The 23,509-nt window shown below is 39.6% G+C and overlaps 1 protein-coding gene across 5 annotated transcripts in view; it reads left to right on the forward strand.

Annotated features, from left to right (window-relative positions):
* Positions 1–23,509, forward strand: part of LOC116325647 (A-kinase anchor protein 13) — a 124,764-nt gene that overhangs the window by 8,490 nt on the left and 92,765 nt on the right. For 4 of the 5 annotated variants that reach the window (XM_039613087.1, XM_039613093.1, XM_039613100.1 and 1 more), the window contains exon 2: positions 14,918–14,961. In XM_039613087.1, the coding sequence (XP_039469021.1) occupies positions 14,929–14,961 (33 nt within the window). In that variant the 5' untranslated portion in view covers positions 14,918–14,928. Of the gene's footprint in view, positions 1–3,572; positions 3,687–14,917; positions 14,962–23,509 lie in introns of those variants that run through there. The other variant, XM_039613090.1, reaches the window with a different exon arrangement.

A 23,509-nucleotide genomic window follows, 5' to 3' on the forward strand; every position in this document is an offset into this window, starting at 1 on the left:
CAGACTACTAAATTGTCAATTCCACTTAGAAACAAAATATTAATTCTAAAAATAAATCTTAGGTCGTTTTACAGAAGAACAGACAAAATTGACTAACTTTTGTCAATATCAAATAAACTGAGAACTAAAAGGAAATTCTCAATCTCTCCTTGTTGTATAGCTTAGCTTTTCAAACAGTTTTAACAGTTACTTTAGTCTGACAAAAGCCGAATGACTTAATTAGCACTTTCAGTCAGAGATTGAGCATGCACCGCTTTATTGTATTTCCAGACTTGCTTTCGGCACAATTTACAGTGCGCGCTACTCTGTTTTTTGTCAGACTTGAAATACCTTCACACTACGGAACTTCTGTGGCCCTTCCGTTCGACAAGCTCTCCGGCATTGGAACCATCATCTGTTTTTTCTTCGGTAACCTTCGCTCACGCTCTCGGTTGATTTTTCTCTAGTCGGCAAACTCATTTCCTTCATTACCTGGGCTGCACGGCTGCAAAAACAAATACACATGTGCGCCTTGGCGCTTGTGTTGTACGTAACAAGTCAGGTCACGTGACGTGACGCTACGGCTGTGATTGGTTCGGCTCTGCGCTACTTAATTTGGATTGCCTGTTGTTTTTTTCTTTTTTTTTAAGAGGACAAGAGAGATGAGGCCTATCGCAATAGTTTAATTTTTCTATCGAGAAAAAGTTATTTCGCAATACATATCGTTATCGTTTTATCGCCCAGCTCTAACTGTATGTCGACGATGTCGACGAGACGTTTTGCACCGTCAAAAAATAAAATTGGCTACTTGATTTCACCTATCGCTGGTTATTTTTATAACATAACACCCGCGATAAACGAGGGACCGCTGTTTACAGATACTGAGAAATATAAAATTTGAATCCCTTTTCTCTTTTGCTCTGAGGCACGGGGGAAAAAATATTGACAAGTCGATGAACATCATTTACAGATATATTGGGTAAATGCCCAAGACATCTATAGAAATGTAAATCGCCGCTTGATTCATTCATTTGCTTAACTTGTTTTGGACCGTAAACAAGGCGCGAATAGGACACCGGAAACAAAGCTCCCCACAGGAGTTTCCGCACCGGAAGTAGCATATGCTAACGTGCACATAGTCTATTCAGTGTTGTTGCACAGTCCTGTCATCCTTCTGTAAGTGGACTTGAGTTTTAGGGCCAGTCCAATCAGAGCTGGTTCATGTGTCCTTTAAGCGGCAGCCATCCAGGCTGAAAAGTGAAGCCAGCGAAAAAAACAAAACAAATAACTTTAGCCTCTCTTATTCCCTACTTTATACCAGTTGTGCTTGGAGTGAACTGTCTTTATAATGCCATTCATCTGGAAGCTTCAGTTAGGAGTGTCGACTCTTGTTGGAGAGGCGTCATGACAGAGGTGGCCATCATGTCTGCTAGCTACCTCACCTCCACCAAGTGTAGTCACTAAACTGGGTATTTCAGCAGTGTTTGCTGTTTGTAAAAAAAAATAATGACTTTCTGCGAGGTGCAGATAGTCTAAGATATTTGTGGAAATCTTTGTTTTGTTAGTTAAGATTCAGGTGCTCAGAAAAAATAGAAGAGGTCACAGTGGCTGCCTCCAACTTTTATACAGTCCATAGTTTCTGTCGATGAGATGACAAACTAGTTGTAGAGGAATCTGGATGATACTGAGGTATTCCACACAAAGACCTGACCAGCATACAAGAGATGGAACAGTGTGGGGATAGATCAGGGGTGGGCAATCTCAGTCCACGAGGGCCGGTGTCCCTGCAGGTTTTAGCTCTCACCTTGGGTCAACACACCTGAATCACATGATTAGTTCGTTACCAGGCCTCTGGAGAACTTCAGGACATGTTGAGGAGCTAATTTAGCCATTTAAATCAGCTGTGTTGGTTCGAGGACACATCTAAAACCTGCAGGGACACCGGCCCTCGTGGACTGAGATTGCCCACCCCTGGGATAGATGGTAGAGCAGGGTGATATGACCAAAAATATTTATCACGATATACATTTGAAAATTTGCGATAACGATATAACTGACGATATAATTGACACTAGACAAAATACTTTACAACTCCACAACTTTATTAGTGCAAAAAACCCCATCAATGTATTTTCACTTAAACAAGCAGCTGTTTTTTATGTGCATTAAAGTTATATAAAAATGTAACAGTGCAAATTCCTTGCGGACAGTTTAACCAAAAGGCATTTCCAGTGGAAATTGGCCGACATATCCTCAGCATAACCATGTATAATATCCACAAAACTTAAAAAGAGGTTATACACACACAATACGGTAATATTATGTTGAAGCACAGTACGTATCACTCCGCGAGGCGCCCGCCTACGATAGCCGTAATGCTCCGATAATCCATCAAGCGGTGTGGGTTCGTACCTTAGCAAAGTCGTACTAAAACATTTGACAGATTTTCGAGCGCCGTGTACCACATAAAATCGTTTCAAGGTCAGTAAACACAACCAGAATTCATACATAAGGCACACGGGATTATAAGGGGCACTGTCAATTTTCAGAAAAATCAAAGGATTGATTTTAAGTGTGCCGTATTTTCCAAACAACACGGTAATAACGACGGCCCGCTAGCATGCTCTACCAAAAATAGTGCTTTGTTGTGTATCTGACAGACGAAAGCTAAACCAGTTCCACATCACTGAAGTTGCAGCATTTTAACAAACCAATTCTGGTTCATCCGTTTCATTTAACGATCCCCTTTCGCTCCTCTCATTCTGCGTCGCCGCCATGTGCGTATGTAAACATAGGCACTGCGCATGCCCGTTTTACCCACATTCTATCGCAATATTTCATTTTCCTATCGTTGCCCAAAATTACACCGGTATTACCGTGAACGGTATGATGTAGCCCAGCCCTAATAGATGGTGTCTGTACCTAGAAAATAAAATACACTGTAGCTGAATTGGGCTGCAGCTAATGATTATTTTTGTTTTTGAATTGGTTGTTCAAATGTTCAACAGTGAAAGCTTCCCCACATTTTCTGTATTTTTTTTTAAATGATTGAAGAACTAAATATTCTTATATGTGAGAACCTGGAACCAAATCAAACTAAATCAAATTTTTTGACTTGTTTTGAACCAAACTTAGCAGATAAATCAAGTCATAAACACTTGCACACTTCATTTATAAATGTGACTGCAGGACTTTTAATGTACCAAGCCATTTTTGCCATTGATTACTTCTGATTACTTTTCCACCAGATGAAATCTATTTACAGTTTACTTACTATCTATCCTTTTTCTGGTTCAATACCAGGATATACATTAATTTATAAAAATCATCACAACATTTAAGTGATCTGAATACCCAAACATGTTGCCATAAGTAGAACCTGTGTATCTGAACATGCTCAAAACTGCAGCATTGCTAAAAAAAAAAGAGTACGCTTGCAGTTATGCCACTGCAGTTACGGCATACACCTGACCTGTAGTCTGTTGGCTCCGCCTGTGCCCTGTGACATCAGGGCTTTGATCAGCCTACTGTCTGTGTTAGCACAAAGCCATATTTAGCTCAGTGTAATCAGTGTGGTGAGAGCTTGCATGCCTACTGAGAATAGCTGCCTAGTATAAACACACCTGCTCTCTCTGATGGACTTAAAATTAATTTAATGATCACCTGAAGGAGTCTGCTCACAGCCGGTGTCGTCAAATAAACTGTGGGTAAGGTTTCCATTGATGCCTTCATGTGCGTCTTAGTCGGCTGAGACAAAAGCTTTGAAAGTTGATTCTCAGTGTGATGTGACAGAATTATAAGAGCAATTCAACAAGCAGCTTTTATGTTGTAGGCGGTGATGACGACTAAATAAAAGCATTGCCATGTGTGAAGCTGCACACTGAATTTGCAGGTAGTCTTTCTCGTGTTTGTTTTGATGCAATTCCCTGGGGCAAAGTCTGACTGTGATGCACCTAGCAATGTCTGCCTCACTGATAATGCATTCAATAACAACTAATATGACCGTTGTTAAAGTTGTAATTGGGCTCTCCTCATGGGAATTTACATATTTATCTCAGCACTCGTTTCCTTGAAAGCCATTTTTAAAGCTGCAAATTAATACATTCTATAGGGCATCATTAAACTGGTAGGAATACTGTGAAAGATGTGCTTTGAGATAGAATATGGAAGCTTCACTTCTTTATTTTCCAAAATCTTCCTGTAAATGGTGAAAACGGGGTTCTGACGGCTTTCTCATTCACATTATTGTTCTAAATGGTTTACTCTTCAGTTTCTGTTTTAGTTGTCTCCTAGTTTGATCACATGGCAGGCATGATCCGTTTTGGGGTGGATGTCATTTATTTCTCATAATGCAACTTAAAAGTGTCTTGTGTAGAAACTTGCATGCCCCACTGGGAATTCAGTTCCCCAAACAAACTGCAGTAGCTGTAGATTCCTATTTTAAAACCATTTCTAAAGAAGTGGTGAAAAGGTTGACAGCTACTTGTTATCTGAATTGTGGAACTCACTGAAATGATCCAAGAGAGGTCAGGAGTGTAAACACACACAAACACATGCATAATTGGGAGCAATTTAGAGGGTCTGATTGACAGAACTTGCATGTCTTAACTTGACTGAGAGAGTACCAAACCTTAGGTTCAAGCCAATACTGTCTAATGCTAACACTAACCAAAAAGCTGCTGTCCTATCAAAGAATTAAGTATTTACATACATTAATTTCACATGTAACTTTGGTACTTTATGTAGCAGTTACCTAACAATGTGCATCAGTCTCGCAGTAGACGTAATATTAATCTGATCATGCCTGCTGGGAAGCTGGGGTTAGCGTTGCTCAGGATTCTCTTGGCTAAACCTCTTACCTCCCAAATGAGACTAACCAGCACTTTCCTTCTAAAACTTTGCTGTCTCCCCATATTTCTGTGTGCTTTTTGCCCTATGTTTTGTATTTCGTAGTAGTTTGTTTTGTAACTAACACTGTGGTGACACTGTGGTCCCATGAAATGTCAGATGATCATTTTGAGAGATTTTGTGCAATGCTCACCCATCGCTCTGGCAGTGAATGGATTGTGCAGCAGAATTTATTGCATAAGCTTTCTTGTTCATTTTCAATAGATTTTTTTCATGTAGTCCTCACAGAATTAAAACTTCCTAATAAATATAAATCATCTAGGTGTCAGGGAAGAATCGAATAGCTAGGGTTTTCCATCGTGTGGAAACAGAAGGGAAAGGATGGGTTTAAACCTAAGGAGGAGAGTTGGTGAAGGCCTGGGTCCTGATTACAGGCTGGCCCCCAGTGTGCCTCACAATAAGATAATGCTATCTGGGCTCACAGGTATTTGGTTTCAGTGGAGAGGGTAATAACTGTCACCACGCACTGAGGAGACCTTTCATCCCCTGGCCTTCTGTTGTCAGCCAGCATTTGTGTGCTGTCTCTGCACAGAGGCAGCTTTTGTGAGGCAGGGTGAGGTCGCGTCACCACCGCGGTCTCATATCTGTTCATAGAGACAATAGCCCGGTTTGATTAAATCAAACAGCCGTGACTACCTAAGTGGTAGTCAACATGGTGTGTCGAAGTAACTGTGGTGGGGTTGTTGAGGAGGTGACGTAGCCCTGACTAATTTAGCTGTGCTTCAGAGGAGCAGGGCTGATAGTGAACCGTAAAAAGAACCAGACAAGGGCGCAGCGTAAAGCAGGTGCTCTCTCTCAGCAATGGTCATGCTGTAGTAGTAGGTCAGTAACTAGCGGTTAACCAGGGAGAGAGAATGTGAGAGGTTAAACAAACCTCTGGGTTAAACATCAAACCCAGCTGAGCCATACGGCGCTTTAATCCTCCTCCAATGTGGCACAGCTCTACTCATGCAGCAAACTCTCAACGGGCCCAAATGTTCCAGTGAATTCTTCATGAATTTGACTGATATCATCGTCTAGAGTTTTAGAGGCCCTGTGAGTCAGATATTGTTCATGTTTGGAATGAAACATTTATTTGGACAAACTGCTTGAACTCCTTCAGCCTTAAAAGGCCTAGTATTTAAACAGCAACTTTAACATGTAAACTCTGATTCAATATTCATTCAGAGCACGTTCATTTCTAAGTCTTAACAAAGCGTTTGACGTGGGGATCAAGAACATTTAATGCCTGTGTTTCGTGAGACTTTAAAACCAGCCTGAAAGCTGTCTCCCTGGCACTCTTGTATGCCATTTGGTGGAGGTTTTCTTTCAAAGCCTCTTACTGTACCTTGAGGCCTTATGCTGAAGCAAGCGTGACCTGAGCTGTGAACCTGTAAACTTTCTCCTGGTGTCAGTGATCTTAGTTTGCCTCGCAAAAATCCCAAGTATCACATACCTGAACTGATGACTTGGTGGTGCTAGTTTCATTCATTATGCAAATGTACTGTTTATAAGGTTGGGGAAACCTGCATTCAGCTGAGAACGAAGAAGTCACTTGGATGAGTGACGAAACGTTTCTCCCCACTGAGAACGCTACGTCCAGATGAACAGAATCAGCCTTTTGGGATTTACTTACCTGGATGATTTAGCATGCATCAAGACAAAAATCCCAAGTACATGCTTTTAAGGGATGGTTTCTGTGTTTTAAAACTATCTATCTATCTATCTATCTATCTATCTATCTATCTATCTATCTATCTATCTATCTATCTATCTATCTATCTATCTATCTATCTATCTATCTATCTATCTATATATATATATATATCTATGTATGTGTGTGTGTGTGTGTGTGTGTGTGTGTGTGTGTGTGTGTGTGTGTGTGTGTGTGTGTGTTTGTGTGTTTAAAGCAAAAAACACCAAAAGGGCAGAAAGGATAAAGTATCCAGGCCAGGTTGTCCTCATCTCCTTTGTATTATAGGTGAGGCACAAACTCATTTTTGCCCCTCCCTGAGACTTTTCTATGTTGTCATCATGGAACCTGGGTGTTGGGTGACACCTCAGCTCTATATTGGGCTTCTGTCCCTCTTTACGAGTACCTCCATGTCCTTGATGGCAGCTCCCTCTGCACAGCCATATTCAAAAAGCTGCGTGAAGAAGCAGCCGCAGGTAACTATTGCCCCTATAACAAGGATCCTCATTGACATTCTTCAAGTTAATTAATGGCCAATGGGAGGTTTTTGGCCTAGAAAGGCTGCAGTATGAAGCTTTAAGGCTATTAAATGCTAATGCAAAGCTATACATGTCTGTCATGTCCAGTGGTCTGACCTGTTTTCTGCACCAGAGTGTGCATGTTGGTGTTTTGGGATTAGTATCCAGGAAAGGTTTGTTGTGTCTTTTGCATTTTGTAACATCACAGGTAAAGATACAGACTCAGGAAGAGGCCAATACAACCAAATTTGATCTGCTTAATGACATTTGTTAAACGAGGCAGCATTTGCTAAATATTTAGAAATTGGTGGTTTTAAGAGGCAAACTGCTTCTCTTCAAGCCTGCTGGCTTTGATGATGCTTTAAATGTTGACCATAATTCTTTAAAACTCACTACAATTAAAAACATATTAATAAAATCTCATACAGACTTTTTTGTCCGGTGCATACAGCAGCACTGTAAACATGTTCTGAACTTTGTCTAATTCAGTTTTATGAATAAGATTATAGGTCACTAAACTGAGGCGGGATAATAACTCTGTAAATGATGAGCAGTGCTTCTCTGAGAATGGGCACGTAGATCATACTTGTGGGGTGGGGCTAGGTCACGCCTTAGGATAATCCATGAAACCATAATGTCTTTATTTCCTGAAGCGTTTTGTTTTTGAAATGCTCTGCCAGTGTTGATACAGCCTTTGGGCGATATATTCTTGCAGTCCTACAGGAATTCTCAGAGAGAGATGGAAAAGATTGTATTTATGATTGCATTTAGCTCTACTTTAGACCCTCGTATTTGATAAGGTGCAACTTTTATTTCAAAGATAAACTCTCTCTGTTTTTGGTTTTATGCCTCACTTTTAACACTTTTATTTCCTGTTGGCAAGTATTTGGTCAGTTTTTGTAGACAACTTACCCTTACATGCAAACTACAGGTAACCATAGTGATCTGCTAGTGATAAAAGTAATTACAATGAGATTGTTGGTGTAGCACTGTCAGTAATCATTCAGTCAGTGAGGAATACATATTTTTGCCTAGTGGGGTCACCAACATTCCCTAGGCCTGTGTCACTGGGCCTTTACATGTTTTTACATGTTCATCCAATCAATAGTAATCTCAGGCATTTTGAAACAAAAAAATCCTTTAAAAATCTTGAACCACAGCAGAGTTCATCACTAAAATGAAGAAATGTAAAGATTAAAAATCTAAAGGTTGCACACACATGCATGCTTGTTTCTACTTTGATCCAGGACCAACTAAAGCACAATAAAAAGTAGCATGTTATAATTTCTTCCACATATTCTTAACACTACCCCAGCTGACCACTGCATTATGTAGATGTGTCTACAAAGCTTTGCATAGCACCTGTTGACTATCAACATAATGCCACTCCAGGTTAGAGTACACAGTAAAACCAAGAGAAATAAAAAAGAATACCTCTTGATTATTTCACAATTTAAATTTCGGTTTGGTTTGTGTAGTTCTACGCTTTGTTATTCTAGGTTTTTTAACATGTGTCAGAATGCATCTCAATAACTAGACACTATAACAACTTCCTTCTCTGTCGGAAGCTCTTCTGGGAAACTGAGTCATGATTGTTTGAGCCAGATGTAGTGGATGTGATGATGCAGGCCGGGTGGGGGATGTCCAAAGATGACATTAAAACTAAACTAGTCATTTTGTGACATTTACCTTCTTTGGCTACATTTTTTCCTCAGGGAGAATCACTTGTAATGGCAGCCCCGTAAGAATGAGGCTCTTTAATCAGCTAATAAACAGTCATTATGTGTCTTGTGCACATGGCTGTGTTGGGGAATCCTCAGCTGATTATCAGGAAGGGTGTAGGAGACTGTCCGATTAATGAGTTGGGAAGCTAATCCTATTCATCCTCCCATTCACTCTGCAGTCACATGGCTATTATGGCTTATTTTGATAGCCATGGGATCAGCGGAAGCCATAACAGGTCCATTCAGCACCCCTGACTCGTCACATCGCTGCCCCGATAACAGCGTTCAGGGGCTTTTGTCTCTTGATTCATTGGTCCATTTGTGACGGCTGTGCACTTGAACGTGGCTCATGCCCTGCCTCTGTGCGGCCTTTCAGCTACAGAGGGGAAAAAAAATCTGTTTTAGTAGCAATTCAAAGGCAGTTTCTGCTGTAAAAGAGACTCTTAAGCAGCTTGGCCAAAGGCTGGCTGCACCCAGTGCTTTAGGTGGAGTTAATGGGTTGTGTCATCTCTATAAGCAGGTGTCGGGTGGCCATAGGGCAAGCTTAGGGGATGTCATTTCTCAAGGTTCTTCTGTTACCAGAGAAAGGGTTTGCTTTATAAACTATTTTTTCCCGGAGTTTTCTTTCACTGGATATTTTCTTTTTCTTTTGTAGTATGATTTGGTGCAGTTTTGAGTCAACTATTTTTTCTGAATATCTGATTGCACAGGCAAAATAAAGTTTTGTTTAGGCTAATTTCTGTCTAAATGAAGCAAAGCTCTAACTTAATATTTACTCTCGCTTAGTTTCACACTTGGAAATGACACAGTTGTTCTTGTTGTTTTTTTTAATCTAATTAAAACAATGTCAAGCAGTGTTTGTTTTGTCAGGTTTTAGCATTATTAAGGATGAAATCTGTATGTGCACTCTGTAACTTGACCCAGAACTCCAGGTATTATTCGCAGCAGCATACTGTCTTGCTGCAGTAAATTGCCTGGAACTTGTTTACCTCTCAGCAGCCTTATGCGATGCAGAAATCAATGCATTCAGTGTGAACCTTTTTTGTAATTTCCTGCACCAGAAATGACCCACAGATGTAGCTATTTAAGAAGTCCCCTGTGTTCTCTCTCTGAATGACTGTTGCTGGCCAAGAGGAACTGTTAGACCAGATGAACTGTCACACCCACTATATTGTATGACCACGAGGTCAGCAGAAGAAAGCAGATCAATGGCAATCTGATGAACTGATACCAGACATGCATTCAGTAATATTTTTATACTTTATTACATTTAATCAAGTGACTCCCTATCCTCCCTGTGAAAGGGCCTCCTGGGGTCATAAATACATAGAGAATTGTTAGTTCATTGTTTTGCTTTGATTTACTGTTATTGTCTGAATCCCACCTCTATTAAGACCCCTGGAAAAAAAGGAGAGAGTGGACAAAGCTCAGAGAAACCTGGTTGTTCCTGGATCTGTAGCACAAAATGTCAAATAAGAGCCAAAGTAAACTGGTGCTAGATAAAGGTGCAAATATTTTCTCAGGAGTTTGTCAAGATACCAAACAGTTGTGATAAGGTGGATAAAGGATATTGCCTGTGCAGATGATGTGATCTGAAATTTGTATCACAGTTTTTCCTTTGCATCAATACTGTATTCTGTTATGGTATTTAAACATTAAATGGATACCTCACTCTGAACACATTTTAAAATTAATTTTGAACTCTTTTGTGTTTTCTTTGTGAAAAGAAACCAAATCATGAGGAAAAGCTACAGGTTTTTCAAACTCATCAACTGATGTTCATCAGAGTAAGCAAACTATAGGTGTGAAAATGCAATAAGGCTTCAGGTCTGTCAGTGAGGATAGTAGTCCCTGTGTTTGTGAGGGGCAGCCCATCAGGAAGAAGCTGTCTTAAGGCGAAAGGAGCTAAAACAGCTTGTTTCAGTGGATGGTCATCTGAATGTCATCTGACATACCAGAAATACATAAGCCATGCAATGGATTTTAACTCTGATCTAGTATTTCTTCAGTGTGGTGTTGTTACTCTACCTTTAGAAAGAAATGGGTACTTTTTATACTTAAAGTACTGAGTTTAGCTACGACTTTGAACATAGTAACTAACCAGTGGAGTGTAGCCTGTCTGCTAAACGCAGGTTTGTTACCATCTGTTTATTCTGTAAGCCCCTGGCAGGCTATGCTTCCATCAACCTGTTCAGAATTTGTTTAATCTTTCCTCTTGGTGTTTTGTCTTGAGATATAAATACAGGCAAACTGACCCAGTGTTTATAAACCATTAGTTTTAAGGCCCAGCCTTTACTGTCCTTCAGGGCAGATCATGTTATCCAAAAGTCCTTAAAGGTGAACGCTTTTGTTAATAAAGGTAATCAGTGGGAGGGACAGTCATTTAACAGTTTATTTAAAACCTAAGTGTGTGCGTGCCTGAGTGTGTGTGTTTCTCAAAGTAATGACAGTATTGTAAATCTGTTATGGCAGAGTATGACAGCATATCTCCCACCTTTGGTCTGGTGACAGGTAACTTGATTTTTGGAAATTATTTACAAACATGCTAACCAACAAGTATTGGTTAGTTGCATTAACTAGTGGATTTGTGTTTCTCTGTGTGTGCTGCCTGTTAGTCATGAAGTTGAAGTTAGTTGCCGTGACAAAATGAAAAATCACCCAAGAGGAAGTTCTGGAGGTCTGGTGTAATATTAAAGGCCCCTCCATGAACCCCAGGCAGACGGTGGAGCAATTACATCCTGAGATGATGCAGCAGATCTTTGTCAATTTCCTTTTATTTGGTATGCACAGCTCTACATTATATCAGGAATAAAGAACTCAAAAACAGAAGTGACCAGAGTATGGAATGAGGTGGATGGCCACATCACTACCCAGCGTTTAGCTTGGCTTTTTTTTTTTTTTAAAGGGAAATGGCCAAAGTCCATTTAGATAGTGTGTTTCAAGTGTGCTTAACTTTTGTACTCCGCTTACTCACTTATTTTATTTTCTCTCTTAACTAAATATTTGTAAGCTTGAACTGTTTTACTATTTTACTGCTGCTTAATGCACTCTCGCTCTAAACAGACAAACAGCCACTTATTCTGTTTGTTGTTGAGATCTGTAGATGTTAAAGATTCATTTAAAACAAAACAAGAGCCTAACAAGAGCTTTTTCTTGGAAAAGAACATTTACCATAACTGGCTGGCAAATTCGGGGTGTCACAAGGACTTTTGGCCCCCTTAATGAATTTGAAGAAGTGAGCAAAATAAGCTGCTGTGTGCAGCTGCCAGGTGTGAAGGAGTCGCAAATGTAAAGCACGGCACAGCTGATAAAGGGCACACAAACCTGCTTGTGGATGAGTAAGTGTTTTCATGTCTGTCCTCAGTAGTGAAAAATGTGAATGTAGCACAGCCTCTACTTCCAACCAAATATTGTTGTGTTGTGCACTGAGTTAAGTTAGTGGTCACTTAGATATCACATTAGCAAAATAACAAGGACCCAGTGGCTGCACAAGTCAATAAAGCTGTCAGTCTGCCCTGTTGAAACGTCCTTGAGTAAAGACTCCTACCCATGTCTTGCCTGGAGTAGTTATAAAAAGAGCACTAGAAGATGACAAATGTTCCAAATATCAAAATATAAAAGAATCAGTGGGACTGTTGAGGACGTTACGTGAGAGTCTTATCAGTCAAAGTTGTGCATGTGGTGAGTGAGGAAGCTGGTCTCTGGCCCAGTGCACTTAAGGCAAGAGGATTAGGCTCCAGAGTATTATTAGAGCTACTGATTATCCCCTTACCTGATCTGCCTAATTCTAGTTCAAGCCTATTTATTTAGCAGAAAAAGTGGAAAAATGTTTGGTTTGGGCTACAGAAAGTGAATTGGTCTCGCTGCACTTGAGTGCTCTGTTGAGTCCAGCATAGACTCCTTTGGAGTTCTCTGCTGAACTCATTAGGTCTTGGCCTTTTTTGACACTGCCTCCCCCACTGTGGGGTTCATGTGATTAATGCACTGCTGACCACTGCAGGCCAGCAGTAAGGACTTGTTTTAGTACCAAAGAACAGCAAACAAAAGAGAAAATTTTCTCTGCAAATAACCAAGGAGACTGGTCTCAAAAGCAACCAGTCCCTTGACTCGTTGATGAACACAAGCAGCCCAATATCTCCAAAAGAAAGTTCAACACAAAGGTTTCCAATCCATTCATCCTCAAGTCTAAAGCTGTTATGCATTTGTTTGGATGTAATTACACACCCACTGCCTCTGACCTTGTGCCCAGAGAAAGGCTTTGAGGCCCGCGTCCTCGAGTGGGAGTGAGGAATCAAATGTGAACATAAGCTGATAAATCCTGCTAACTGATCATACAAATCCTTGTAAAAAACTAAAAGTCAAAATATATTGGTGGTTTACTTTTCTTGCTTTATTTTTTTTTTTTTTTGTGAGGGACTAATCAGTGATAAGAGGAGGCAGGAACCCACGTGTGATCCAGTGTGCGTCTGTTCTGTACTCATGCACTCTTAACCTCCTGCCGAGTATTGGGACAACCGCCAGAGTCAAGCTTAACTGCCACCTTGTCCACAGCAATGTTCTGAAGAGCTGCTGTACATGCTTCCTGTTCATAGTTTTTACGGTGTATTATTATTCCAGTATCCAGACTATTTCAGTTAGCAAGCAGCAGCAGGATAGAGTAGTCCCAGTGGCAGTTTGCTAACATTTTCCAAAGTACTGAAAAATATGTATAGGGTTTAATGTTCTAGCTACGAGGGTCTTTTCTGCATAAAGTAATTTTTGACACCCCAAAGAGATTTTAACCAAATAAATAAATAAATAAATAAATAACCAGCACTGGAATTAAGTTATTTTTTAGCCTGTTTTCAAAATTTGGATTTTATTTAATCAGGCATATATATTGCGCATGTATTCCCTGTAGCCCGTGTTCTCTATTAATAATGAATGTCTGTACTCTGCAAAAGGAAGGCCCAAGGAAGGGAAGCGTCTTACACATTAATATAAGAATTTTCTGTTTTTTTCAGATATATAATATTCTAATAATACTATGTTTTGGAAAATAAAGTGTTTATTCCATATTGCATTTCGTTGGCTTTTTCAAAAATATTCTTAAAAAATAAGCAATGTCAGTGTAACAAATTGGTCAATAATTAATTTTCAGTATGATTTTCTGGATATGCATTTGTCTGACACAGACTTAAAGGATTTTCTAAAAGGGTAATAAACAAAACCCCACTAAGCTTACATGTCATAATCTCCATTATTTAATTATTTTCTGTCCTTTTTGAACTGTGCGACAAGCTCTGGAGCTGTGACTGATATATTATCAATTCATGAAGTTGTTATGGCTGACATGTTAGAAAATATTTGCTTATTTATACAACCAGTGAACATGGAGGAGTAAAGGCATTCATGTGAAGTTGAGTTTCTGGCCACCTGATGAATCATTTGTTTGGTATCTGTCAATACCCTAGGGAAATATCAGGCTTTTTAAAAGCTAAAGGCCTCCATTATATGTGTACACAAGCTTACACCTACCTTTGTCTGGGCAGGCAGCGTATAGTTCTTCCTCAGAGCAGTTTCTCATTTGGACTAAATTACTCTATAAAGTGAAAGATGTCGCTTGTACTGATGAACCCTCAGAGGATAATTACCAGTTGCAGCAAGGAGGCGTTTTCAGTGCGTGCCTATCTCATCTGCTGCTTCTGCCCTTTCTGGCTCTCCCACAGCGGCATGCTGGCTGCTGTCCTCCTCCTCATGTTAGCTATAGATATCTTTTCCTGACCCTCGTTTGCTTTAGCTGCCACAGCAGTGCTGGCTGAAGCATGGAAATACTGAAATAAATAATTTAAGTGATAAGCTATCACACTGGTTGGACTTTTGGATATTCTCCTGGAGACTTTAGGGACTCTGTTTAGTTAAAAGCTCTGGTTCAGACTATGTCTGTATCTCAGTAAGCCCTGGCTAACCCTAAATATATTTTTCAATGTTCATCTAAACTGAGGGGCAAGTACTCTGAGCGTCTGAGTTAAAGAACTTCAGCAATATTTGTATTCTTTAATACATGATTTTGTTTTATATTACAATATAGATGCCTAATTCGAGTTGTAACCCCCAATTTGTTCTTGTTTTTACAGTGTCCAGGGACATGAAACTCAATCCACAGCAAGCTCCATTGTATGTAAGTATCACATAATCACACAACACTAGCAGCAAAGCTGTTTTTCCAGTTCACATAATTATTTTTCTTTTAACGCTTCTGCATTCACGTGTCTCAGGGCTGTGTAGGTGTGGTGGTGAAGGCGCTTGATCTGTTGAACCTGTTAGGCTGGGAAACCCTAATTTTTTTTATCAATATTTGTTTACATGGTTTGATGACCTCATATAATTCCTGGAATGTCTGTTCTTGACTTCCACCTTTCCACCTGATAACAGGCCTAATTAACAGGAACAACTGAAAACAGCTGTGTGGGTGTGCAGGACCAGATAGTGGAGAGCATACTGGACTGCATGCAAATGAACTAAATGTTTAATGTTTGCTGACTGGAAAATGGTCTATACTGTTTTTACTGTCCGCTTTTGTGTATGAGGTCATCGTTTTGCATGTTGACACACTGATGATGTTAAGAAAATAGACCCACATAACTGAGTAGGAAGTGAATGACAAGAAATATTTTAAGACAGCAAAAAGTATTCTTCCAAACACATCTTTTTTTTTTTTTAAATCAATTTTTTAAAATAACATTTAAGCACTGTGGCTTCAGTCAGAATAAAACCTTTCACCCCTGGAAGTGTCTTCTTTGATCCATTCATTTTTGAAGAGATACACATCAGGAATACACTAACCTAGTGTTGTGTAGCTTTGAAGTACACAGGTATCTTAACTACCCGTTATTATGTCAACGTTACAGCAATAAATAGATGAACATTCTCAGAGACAACCAACTCTCCAAACATCCCTTTGTTCATGATAAGTTGATCATAACCATTCATAGTCATACTGTGTTTTTGATTGACGAGGAGATACAAATGCCTTTGGGGTTGCATCAGGAAGAGCATCCGGCATAAAAAATTCACCCAAATCAAACATGCAGAGCTCCCCGCTGTGGCGAGCCCTTGTGAGCAGCTGAAAGTAGGTTTTTATATATTCATCAATTCATTCATATTTTAACCGCATTGACGAATGTTTGGGATGTCAAGGCCGCAGGTTGAGAATGTTGCCCCTGATATCCTTTGCGTAGTGACTATTTCCATTTGTGACTACATAAAACGATAGCTCAAGGTGCTGTATGCTAATCATGACAAAATTCTGTGCAGTTTTCTGCTGGAATAAAATAGCTGGCGAAAGGATGTGGCGAGACACTGTTTCTAAATGGACATAGCCATTGTGACGCTCAGTGTGAGCATTTTGGTCATTGCCATGTTGATTTTTGGAGCACGTTTGGATGTATTAAAACCATATTTGGGTACAAATGAACGAGTTGGACATTGGAGTCTGTTGGGAGTGACTCTTTTGAAGATGGTCTCAAGTGGCCACTACGCAATGGCTTAACTTTTTAACCCTGGAGCTTGCTGCTTGCTTGAGTCTCTTTTCATTCTCAGTCCTTTGTCCTGTTCTTTGGAGCGAGGCACCTGGGTTTTTTGCTTCAGTGAAGTCACGTGAGGTAGTTCAAGTACATTAGATGTAGCTTGTTGCTGAGGTCGTCTCAGATTGCCGAACTGTGTGGCATATCATGCGGGTTATGTCAGCAGTTTTCTAGCTACTTTCATTATCACTGCCTAAAGCTTGGCAACACAGCTGGTGTTCAACTTGTAAATGTAATGCTTTGCATTGTTGCTCATATCTCTGATCAGACCATATGGCTTTTTCCACTCATTCCTCCTTTTAAGTTCAATCAATTTCATGATCCTTTTAGCTGCTCTTGTTGTTTTGGAGATGGTGAGTTTGCATAATGGTGCAAAAACAGATAACTTGGCTTTACTTAAAAAACTAAATAAAATAAATGAATAGCAATTCTGCAAACTTGCTTAAAAAAGGAGTAGTCTTCATTTAAGGAGGGGAATTTATAATCTTTATTTTGAGTGTGCATTACTTAATGAGGATAAGCCACATTTGCTTAATTTAGTATTTCAAAGTAAATTTAAACCCACTTTATACAACCTTGGTTTTACAGATAACTCAACATCTGTAATTAAACTACAAAACCTAATATAGATAAGGTTACATGCACCACTTAAAACTGATTGGTACATGTGAGTGATATATGCAATCCCTTCATATTAAAATTTCCATTTATAGCTCATTTATAACTCTTAATTACTGACTTTTGAATTACGTCCAAAATGAACTTCCAGGTAGAGTTAAAATGTCTTTGAGTGCTACCAGGGTTTCTGCAGTATTTGATACATATTTAATGAGTTTTGTGTTTTGAGGGGAGTTTCTGAGTTGACTATCTTAGTGGTTACACTGGTCTCCTATCACTGGCAGGTGTAGAAGGCACATAGGAAATGAGATAAGTGAGGGATGTGTGTGTTTGTGTATGTGTGTCTCTCTAAAGGCTATACTGGCTCACACATTAACCACCCAGACAACCTTATCTGTGATTTACACTCAAACTCCTCAGTGGAACCAGGCAGGCAGTCAGGCCTCATTAGACATCAGATTTTAGAAACTTATCACAGCAGTTCACAGTGAGATAGCTCATAGGGGTTAAGTAGTCAGTCTGTAATTGTATCTTAAAAAAAAAAAGATATAGTTCATGGACCCTACCTTCTAGATGAAATGGCAGCCCCAGTCTATAAGTGTAGAACTAAATCTAGAAGCTACATATCCTGAGAAGAACAAAGGTCAAGGCCTTGGTATTCTTGCAATATTACTTTGGCCTGAGAAGGATTCTTAATGAGCATGTTATGGGTAAAGAAATTGAGTAAGGGCTGATTTTATTTTAGCGAGCGCTGGGAGAGGGGTTACATGATTTGTTAGGCAGGGGATTAGTTGTGGGTGTTCTTAACAAAATGAGTTTTCTTTCCAAAACAGCGAGACTCTGTTGTTCTAGCTGTGAGTAAACATGCTATTTACATTCTTGGCATTTAGCAGACAATGTTTCCAGAGCGGCTTACAATTAAATAAGCAGGTAGGGGTTCAGTGGTTAACACAGCATGCGTGACTGTGGGCATGGTACCAGTTACATGGGCTGAACCTGTGAACTGACTGCTTGGTTATTGTCTCCAGTTTAAAGCTTCTCTGGATAACTACACTTAAACTATTTTTTTTTAATGGCATCCGGAGCCTTTAAATGAATTGCAGCCAACATTCTATAGCTGGCATTTGGACATGGCATGTATCAATACAGCCAAAATGGTTACGAGACGTACACACACACACTGTCATGAATTGTCGGACTGTTTTATGTACTGGCTTTCATATGTAGTCATGAGAAAAAGAACGTTTTCACTCTGTGAAGTAGGAATTAAGAGGGTAAGTAGTAGCCAGGTGCTGCTAATCAATTGCACGTGATTAACTAACCATCTGCAAGAATTACCATCTCTATAAAAACAGAAGCTTTAGCAGTTTGCCAATCTCTGAACATTCAGACATGTTTTAACACAGCGCCACAATCTTTCCAGACTGGACATCTCAGGAAATTCACCACAAGTTTAGACTGTGTAATGTTCAGAAAAACTGCACCTAAGCCAGTTTGTGACATTGTAGTTACAAAAAGAATGAGCAATTGTATGAAAGGGTTACCTGAAGAACGCCTCTTCTTTCTAAAACAAATATGGCAGCATGGCTTAGGTGTGCAAACTTGCAAGATGTTTGCCAATTTGGAGATGTTTGTCCATAATACACAGTGCCAACCAAACCAAACACAGCATATCAGCGCTTCATACCAGTTGTTAAGTGCAGTGGTTGATGGTTGATAACTTGGGCTTTTTTGCAGTCTAAGGACCTGGGCACTCAGGTCCTTAGACTGGTCCTTTGCAGTTATGGAGTGAGCTGTGAATTCTTCTATGTACCAAAGTATTCTAGTCAAATGTGAGGCCATCTGTCAGACAGCTATAGCTTGGCTGAAAATGATCTTTACAGCATAAAGCTATGCTGTAAAGAAGAGTCGGTCAACATTTCCCCACAAAGATACGAGCCTGATAAAATGATACAGGAACTGATAACTTCAAGTTATAAAGGGAGTTCTATAAGCTGTCCTGTGAGTACTTAGTTTTCAAAGGAGTCTATGCAATCCCGTGTAAAGCAATAAAGAGACCGCCATAGTGATATCTTGATTATTAGCATAATAAAGACAAAATTGACTTTGAAATGATGAAGCTTCACATGCTGGGAGATTACAGATTGATAGCTAACAGCCAGTGTTGTATTGCTCTTGGCTGCTACTGTTAATGTCATACATACATATATACACATTTACTTTGCACTGTTATGTGCACGCTGCTAAATTCAATACCATTTGACACAGTACACAAGTTAGTATCATGAATGATATTAACTGGTGAAGTTATCTGGTTTAGCTTTTGTGACCTATTTGTTACATTGCCACTATCTAAAACAGGCAATAAAGCAACCTCAGGGTTGGACATTTGGCAGTATAACTTTTATTAGGATTACTGTCCAAAGATTGTGTGAATCAGTGTGACATGTCAGCTTCACCTGGAGTAGACTGCGTGATATATCACATCTTTGCTCTTATTTAAAGGAGTCCCACACAAAACAGTTTTTCTTGGTCTGATGGATGGTAGATTTGAACAATTTCTTTATTTTTTTGTCAAACAGCTTATAGGTTTATTTTTTTCATGTTTTAATAGCACATTAAACCAGACCAAAGTAAAAATAGGGGGGGGGGGGGTCTTTTAGATTAGAACTAAAATAGTTGCATAAACTATTTGATTTTTTTTTTGTATAAATTAATACATTGTTTGTAACATTTGTAATAAAGTAAACAGTAAGTCACTCAGTCACAGGAGTTTGGAGGACTTCCTTACGCCTTAGTCATGCTGGTATTTTGCTCCACGAATTGCTGGCTAAAAGTAGTTTTGCCCCAGTTTTACTGACATTAATATTTAGCCAGAAGGGTTTTATTTGATACAACTGGGTTTATTATACATTATCCTAGCTAACATTAGCTTACTCGCTAACTCTGATGATCTGCTAGTTACAGTTTGTGAAGCTCTAATTTTTTAGATTATGCTGCAGTCAGTTCACATATTGGCAATACAAACATTTCATTGCATGAAGAATGCTGCTTGGTGCATGTTTACCTCCTGAAGGGACAAGGGATACTCTGTATGTCAGCAGACTTGTAAGATGTGGGTTGCTTAATTTGCTCTGCCAATGTTTCATGTTAGTGTGTAAACAGGGGCCGGTTTTGCGCCGTAAATTGGCTTTGAAATTGTATGTTGGGAACAAAAGCAGCAAGGGGTAAACCATGCAAAAGGTTGCAATATATGGCTTCCAAAAGAAGGGTCTCATGTCGAGTTGGCTTTAGTTGCTTGTAAAAATAGAAATGGCTTAATGCCACGAAGGGTGAATCACAATGCCAAGCAATTACACCCATAAACTTTGAGGCTAACTTTTTAATGAACATCATTATAGGATGGTTGTTGTTTTTTTGTTTTTTGTTTTTTGTTTTTTTTAAATGTGCTGTTATCGCAGATTTCATGTGACACAGTGCCCAAAACATACATACAGATTTAAGTAACAAGTGACAATTAGTTTGGGTGGTGAAGTGAAGGATAGAGCTGCCTGTAGTAAGAAACAAAGCCTGAGTTAGGTGAACAATCACTAAAACTTCAATATAAGTTTAAAAATAATTATCAGTGTGAATTCGTAACAGTATATGCAAATGCTTAAAACCAAGCCTTACCTTACCTGGACAGATGAAACCAGCGCAGCAGCAGGATGTGTGGAAAAGGCTACACACATATGCATATTTAAAAAGAGGGGGTTGGGTTTATAGTCTCCAGCTGTGCTTTTGCTGCTGCTTAAAAGCTGCCTGTTCCCTATTGAAGCTCCATGATTAGCAGGTCAATACCCCAGCAGGTCACTTAGTTAAGTACTTATAACCAGCAGAGAGCACAGTCATACAGTGTGGCTGAAAGACATCCATTTGAGCACCGCTTTAAAACCGCAGGTTTGTTTTTCTATATTAAGCTGGAGAGTCACTGCAATATTTCCTTTTTCCCATTTTAATTACTGTTGTTTTGAAAACTTACTGTCAGCAGGGTTAGTTTTATTGTGGGGCTTCTGTGTGCTTGTTTGCCTGTTTTCAAAAAGTGTGTGTGTAGCTGCGTTTCCTCCCTTCTCCAGCAGATGTTTCACATCTCTTGCTTTTCACCTTCACTCCCACCTTCTGCTGACATATTGTCCCCAGAAGTGCTGAAAGTGATCCGATCTGGTTGATCTGATCATTCAGATCTATGCTGTAATCCTCTTCTGTTTAAATAATTGAATTTCAAACACCAAGATTAAATATTCTAAGATTTGTGTTATTTATTTTGTCCCCTTTAAAGTGTTTTTCTTTGTTAGGAAATTATCAATCGCTTATAATATTATTTACGACGGTGGGTATTAACTTCGGCGGAATAAGGAGATTTTGGTGGGCTGCTTTAAGAAATCTGAGCACCTATTGTGTCAAAAAGCAGCAGAGTGGTATTCAGACTGAGGTAATTTCCCACCCGCCTCCAGCGGTGGAGAGAAAACCATTTCTCCATTTGCTTCTCTTTTGTTCGTTGTGAAAATGTGGAACTTATTTCACACTAATACGTTTTCATTTTCACATGGAGTACAAACTCACAAATCCTCTGAGGTACCAATCCTTTCAATAGCACCGAGCCCTAATTTCCAATCTGGGCTCAGGATAAGAGATGAGTTTTTAATGGAGAAAATGTCATGCCTGCTGGCTTCCTCCCATCTCCTACTCATTTACTTCAGTGGCTCTGCTTTTTAAAACTGATACTGGCCGTGCATAGAAAAGCCTACACCCTTTACATTGTGCGCAGTCCTGGTTGTCTGAAGGTTTTTTGTGTGTATGGCCTCTGGGCTATGTGGTTGTCTTTGAGCACATTTTGCCCCCTCACATTGTTAAGCATCAGTAGTGGCTTGCCAAACAGAGACCTTCCAATGTTGGGGTTGCTGGTTTGCCTCGCTGCTGTCCACCTGCTGATATCCCCCTGCGAGGAACATGGCCCCGAGGCTCCCATTTTATAAAAGAAGGAGGAGACACCTTTAACCCTGTTAAGCTCAGCCCGTCACGACAGACTGCTCACGTTGGACGAGGCCAATAAAAAGACTGCAGCAGTGGCCAGATTAAGTGGGTTGAAATGTCCCATTATCCCTCCTCCATGTCAAGAAGCTGCAGTCCTACAGTGGAAAGCAGCTAATTCCGAACAATATCCCTATTTTTTGTTACTACTTCTCCTCCGCAGTGTCCTCAGATGACACCACGATGCTCTGTCACAAATCAGCCAATTGTCACTAAAACTGTACTTTTAAATGTATTAAGAAAATGATGGTTTGGTTTATTTTATTTTATTTTGTTTGTTGGCCAGTGGCAGTGCACAATACATACCAGTTATAAGTTAATTTTCACCTGTAATTTCTGGGTTGAAGCATTTAATGGTGGAAAAACAAAATCCTGCGTACTAAAAGAGCTATGGCAATGCTGAACCCTAAGGCACAAACTTAGCATCTGCACCAGCTGATGATGCAGAATACATGAAAAAGGACAAACAGTATAGTTTTTGTACTGGCTGGTCTTTGCGTTACATGGAATGATCAGGCTGTATTTTTAGTACCATCCTGAACCTTTTTAGCTGCTTAGCTTACGCTGTGGTGTTTTATTTCATTATTGCTTTAGTTGTAATGTTCTAGCAAAAAAGGGCGGATAGGAAATCCATCTTACATGAGAAGACTGTTTATTCAAATTTCATTTTTATTAAGACTTTTGTTTTAGTTGTTGTTGTGATCATTATTATTGTATTAGGTTTCTAAGCTGAATGTGCTTCTTTGTCCTGTTGTGCTGTTCTCTGATGGTGACTGTGCTCACACTGTTTTGCAGAAGTCCAGCTGCTCCTCCATGTTGCCTGCTTGTTTCTTTGTTAATGATGCGGTGTGTAACATTTCAGCAGCAATTAAACATTACCATATTTAATTTGAAGCGTTAATGTAATTGCTGTAAACAACTGTGGTGCTAAGAAGATCAGGAGTCTCCGCACACACTATTATTCACTGTTAAGATCTGGTATCCACTTGTCCAGAGTCTAGTTCACACCTGGTACTGCAGCCAATAAATGCATCTAAAGTGACAAACAGTGATTGAATTACACTGACTTGATGGCATTAGATTGGTATCTATGGCTAAGCAGATGAACCAAGACATGTAGGCCACTGAGAAGAGGACTGGGTTAGACTGCAGGCGTCCGCAGGTGGATGTGTGGTTATAAGTTTCATCCAAATGCATCTTTGTTTGCATTTGGATGTATTTAGAAGAGTTAAAGTTGTAGCATGAAAACAGTCAGTGTTCCTCTTAATTAAGCACTGATGGAAAATTTGCTTGTTTTGCTGCACTCGCCAGAGTTTTTCCTCAAGCTGATTCCTGATATGTGAATTTAGCTGCATGTGTTCAACATTTCATCAGCTTACAGATCACATCTAATAGTACCAAAAGTATTAAATATATAGCTTCTTTTTTATTTTTTTTTTATTTTTTAAGAAGGAA

Source organism: Oreochromis aureus, linkage group 1 (assembly GCF_013358895.1).
Source record: "Oreochromis aureus strain Israel breed Guangdong linkage group 1, ZZ_aureus, whole genome shotgun sequence".
NCBI lineage: Eukaryota > Metazoa > Chordata > Actinopteri > Cichliformes > Cichlidae > Oreochromis > Oreochromis aureus.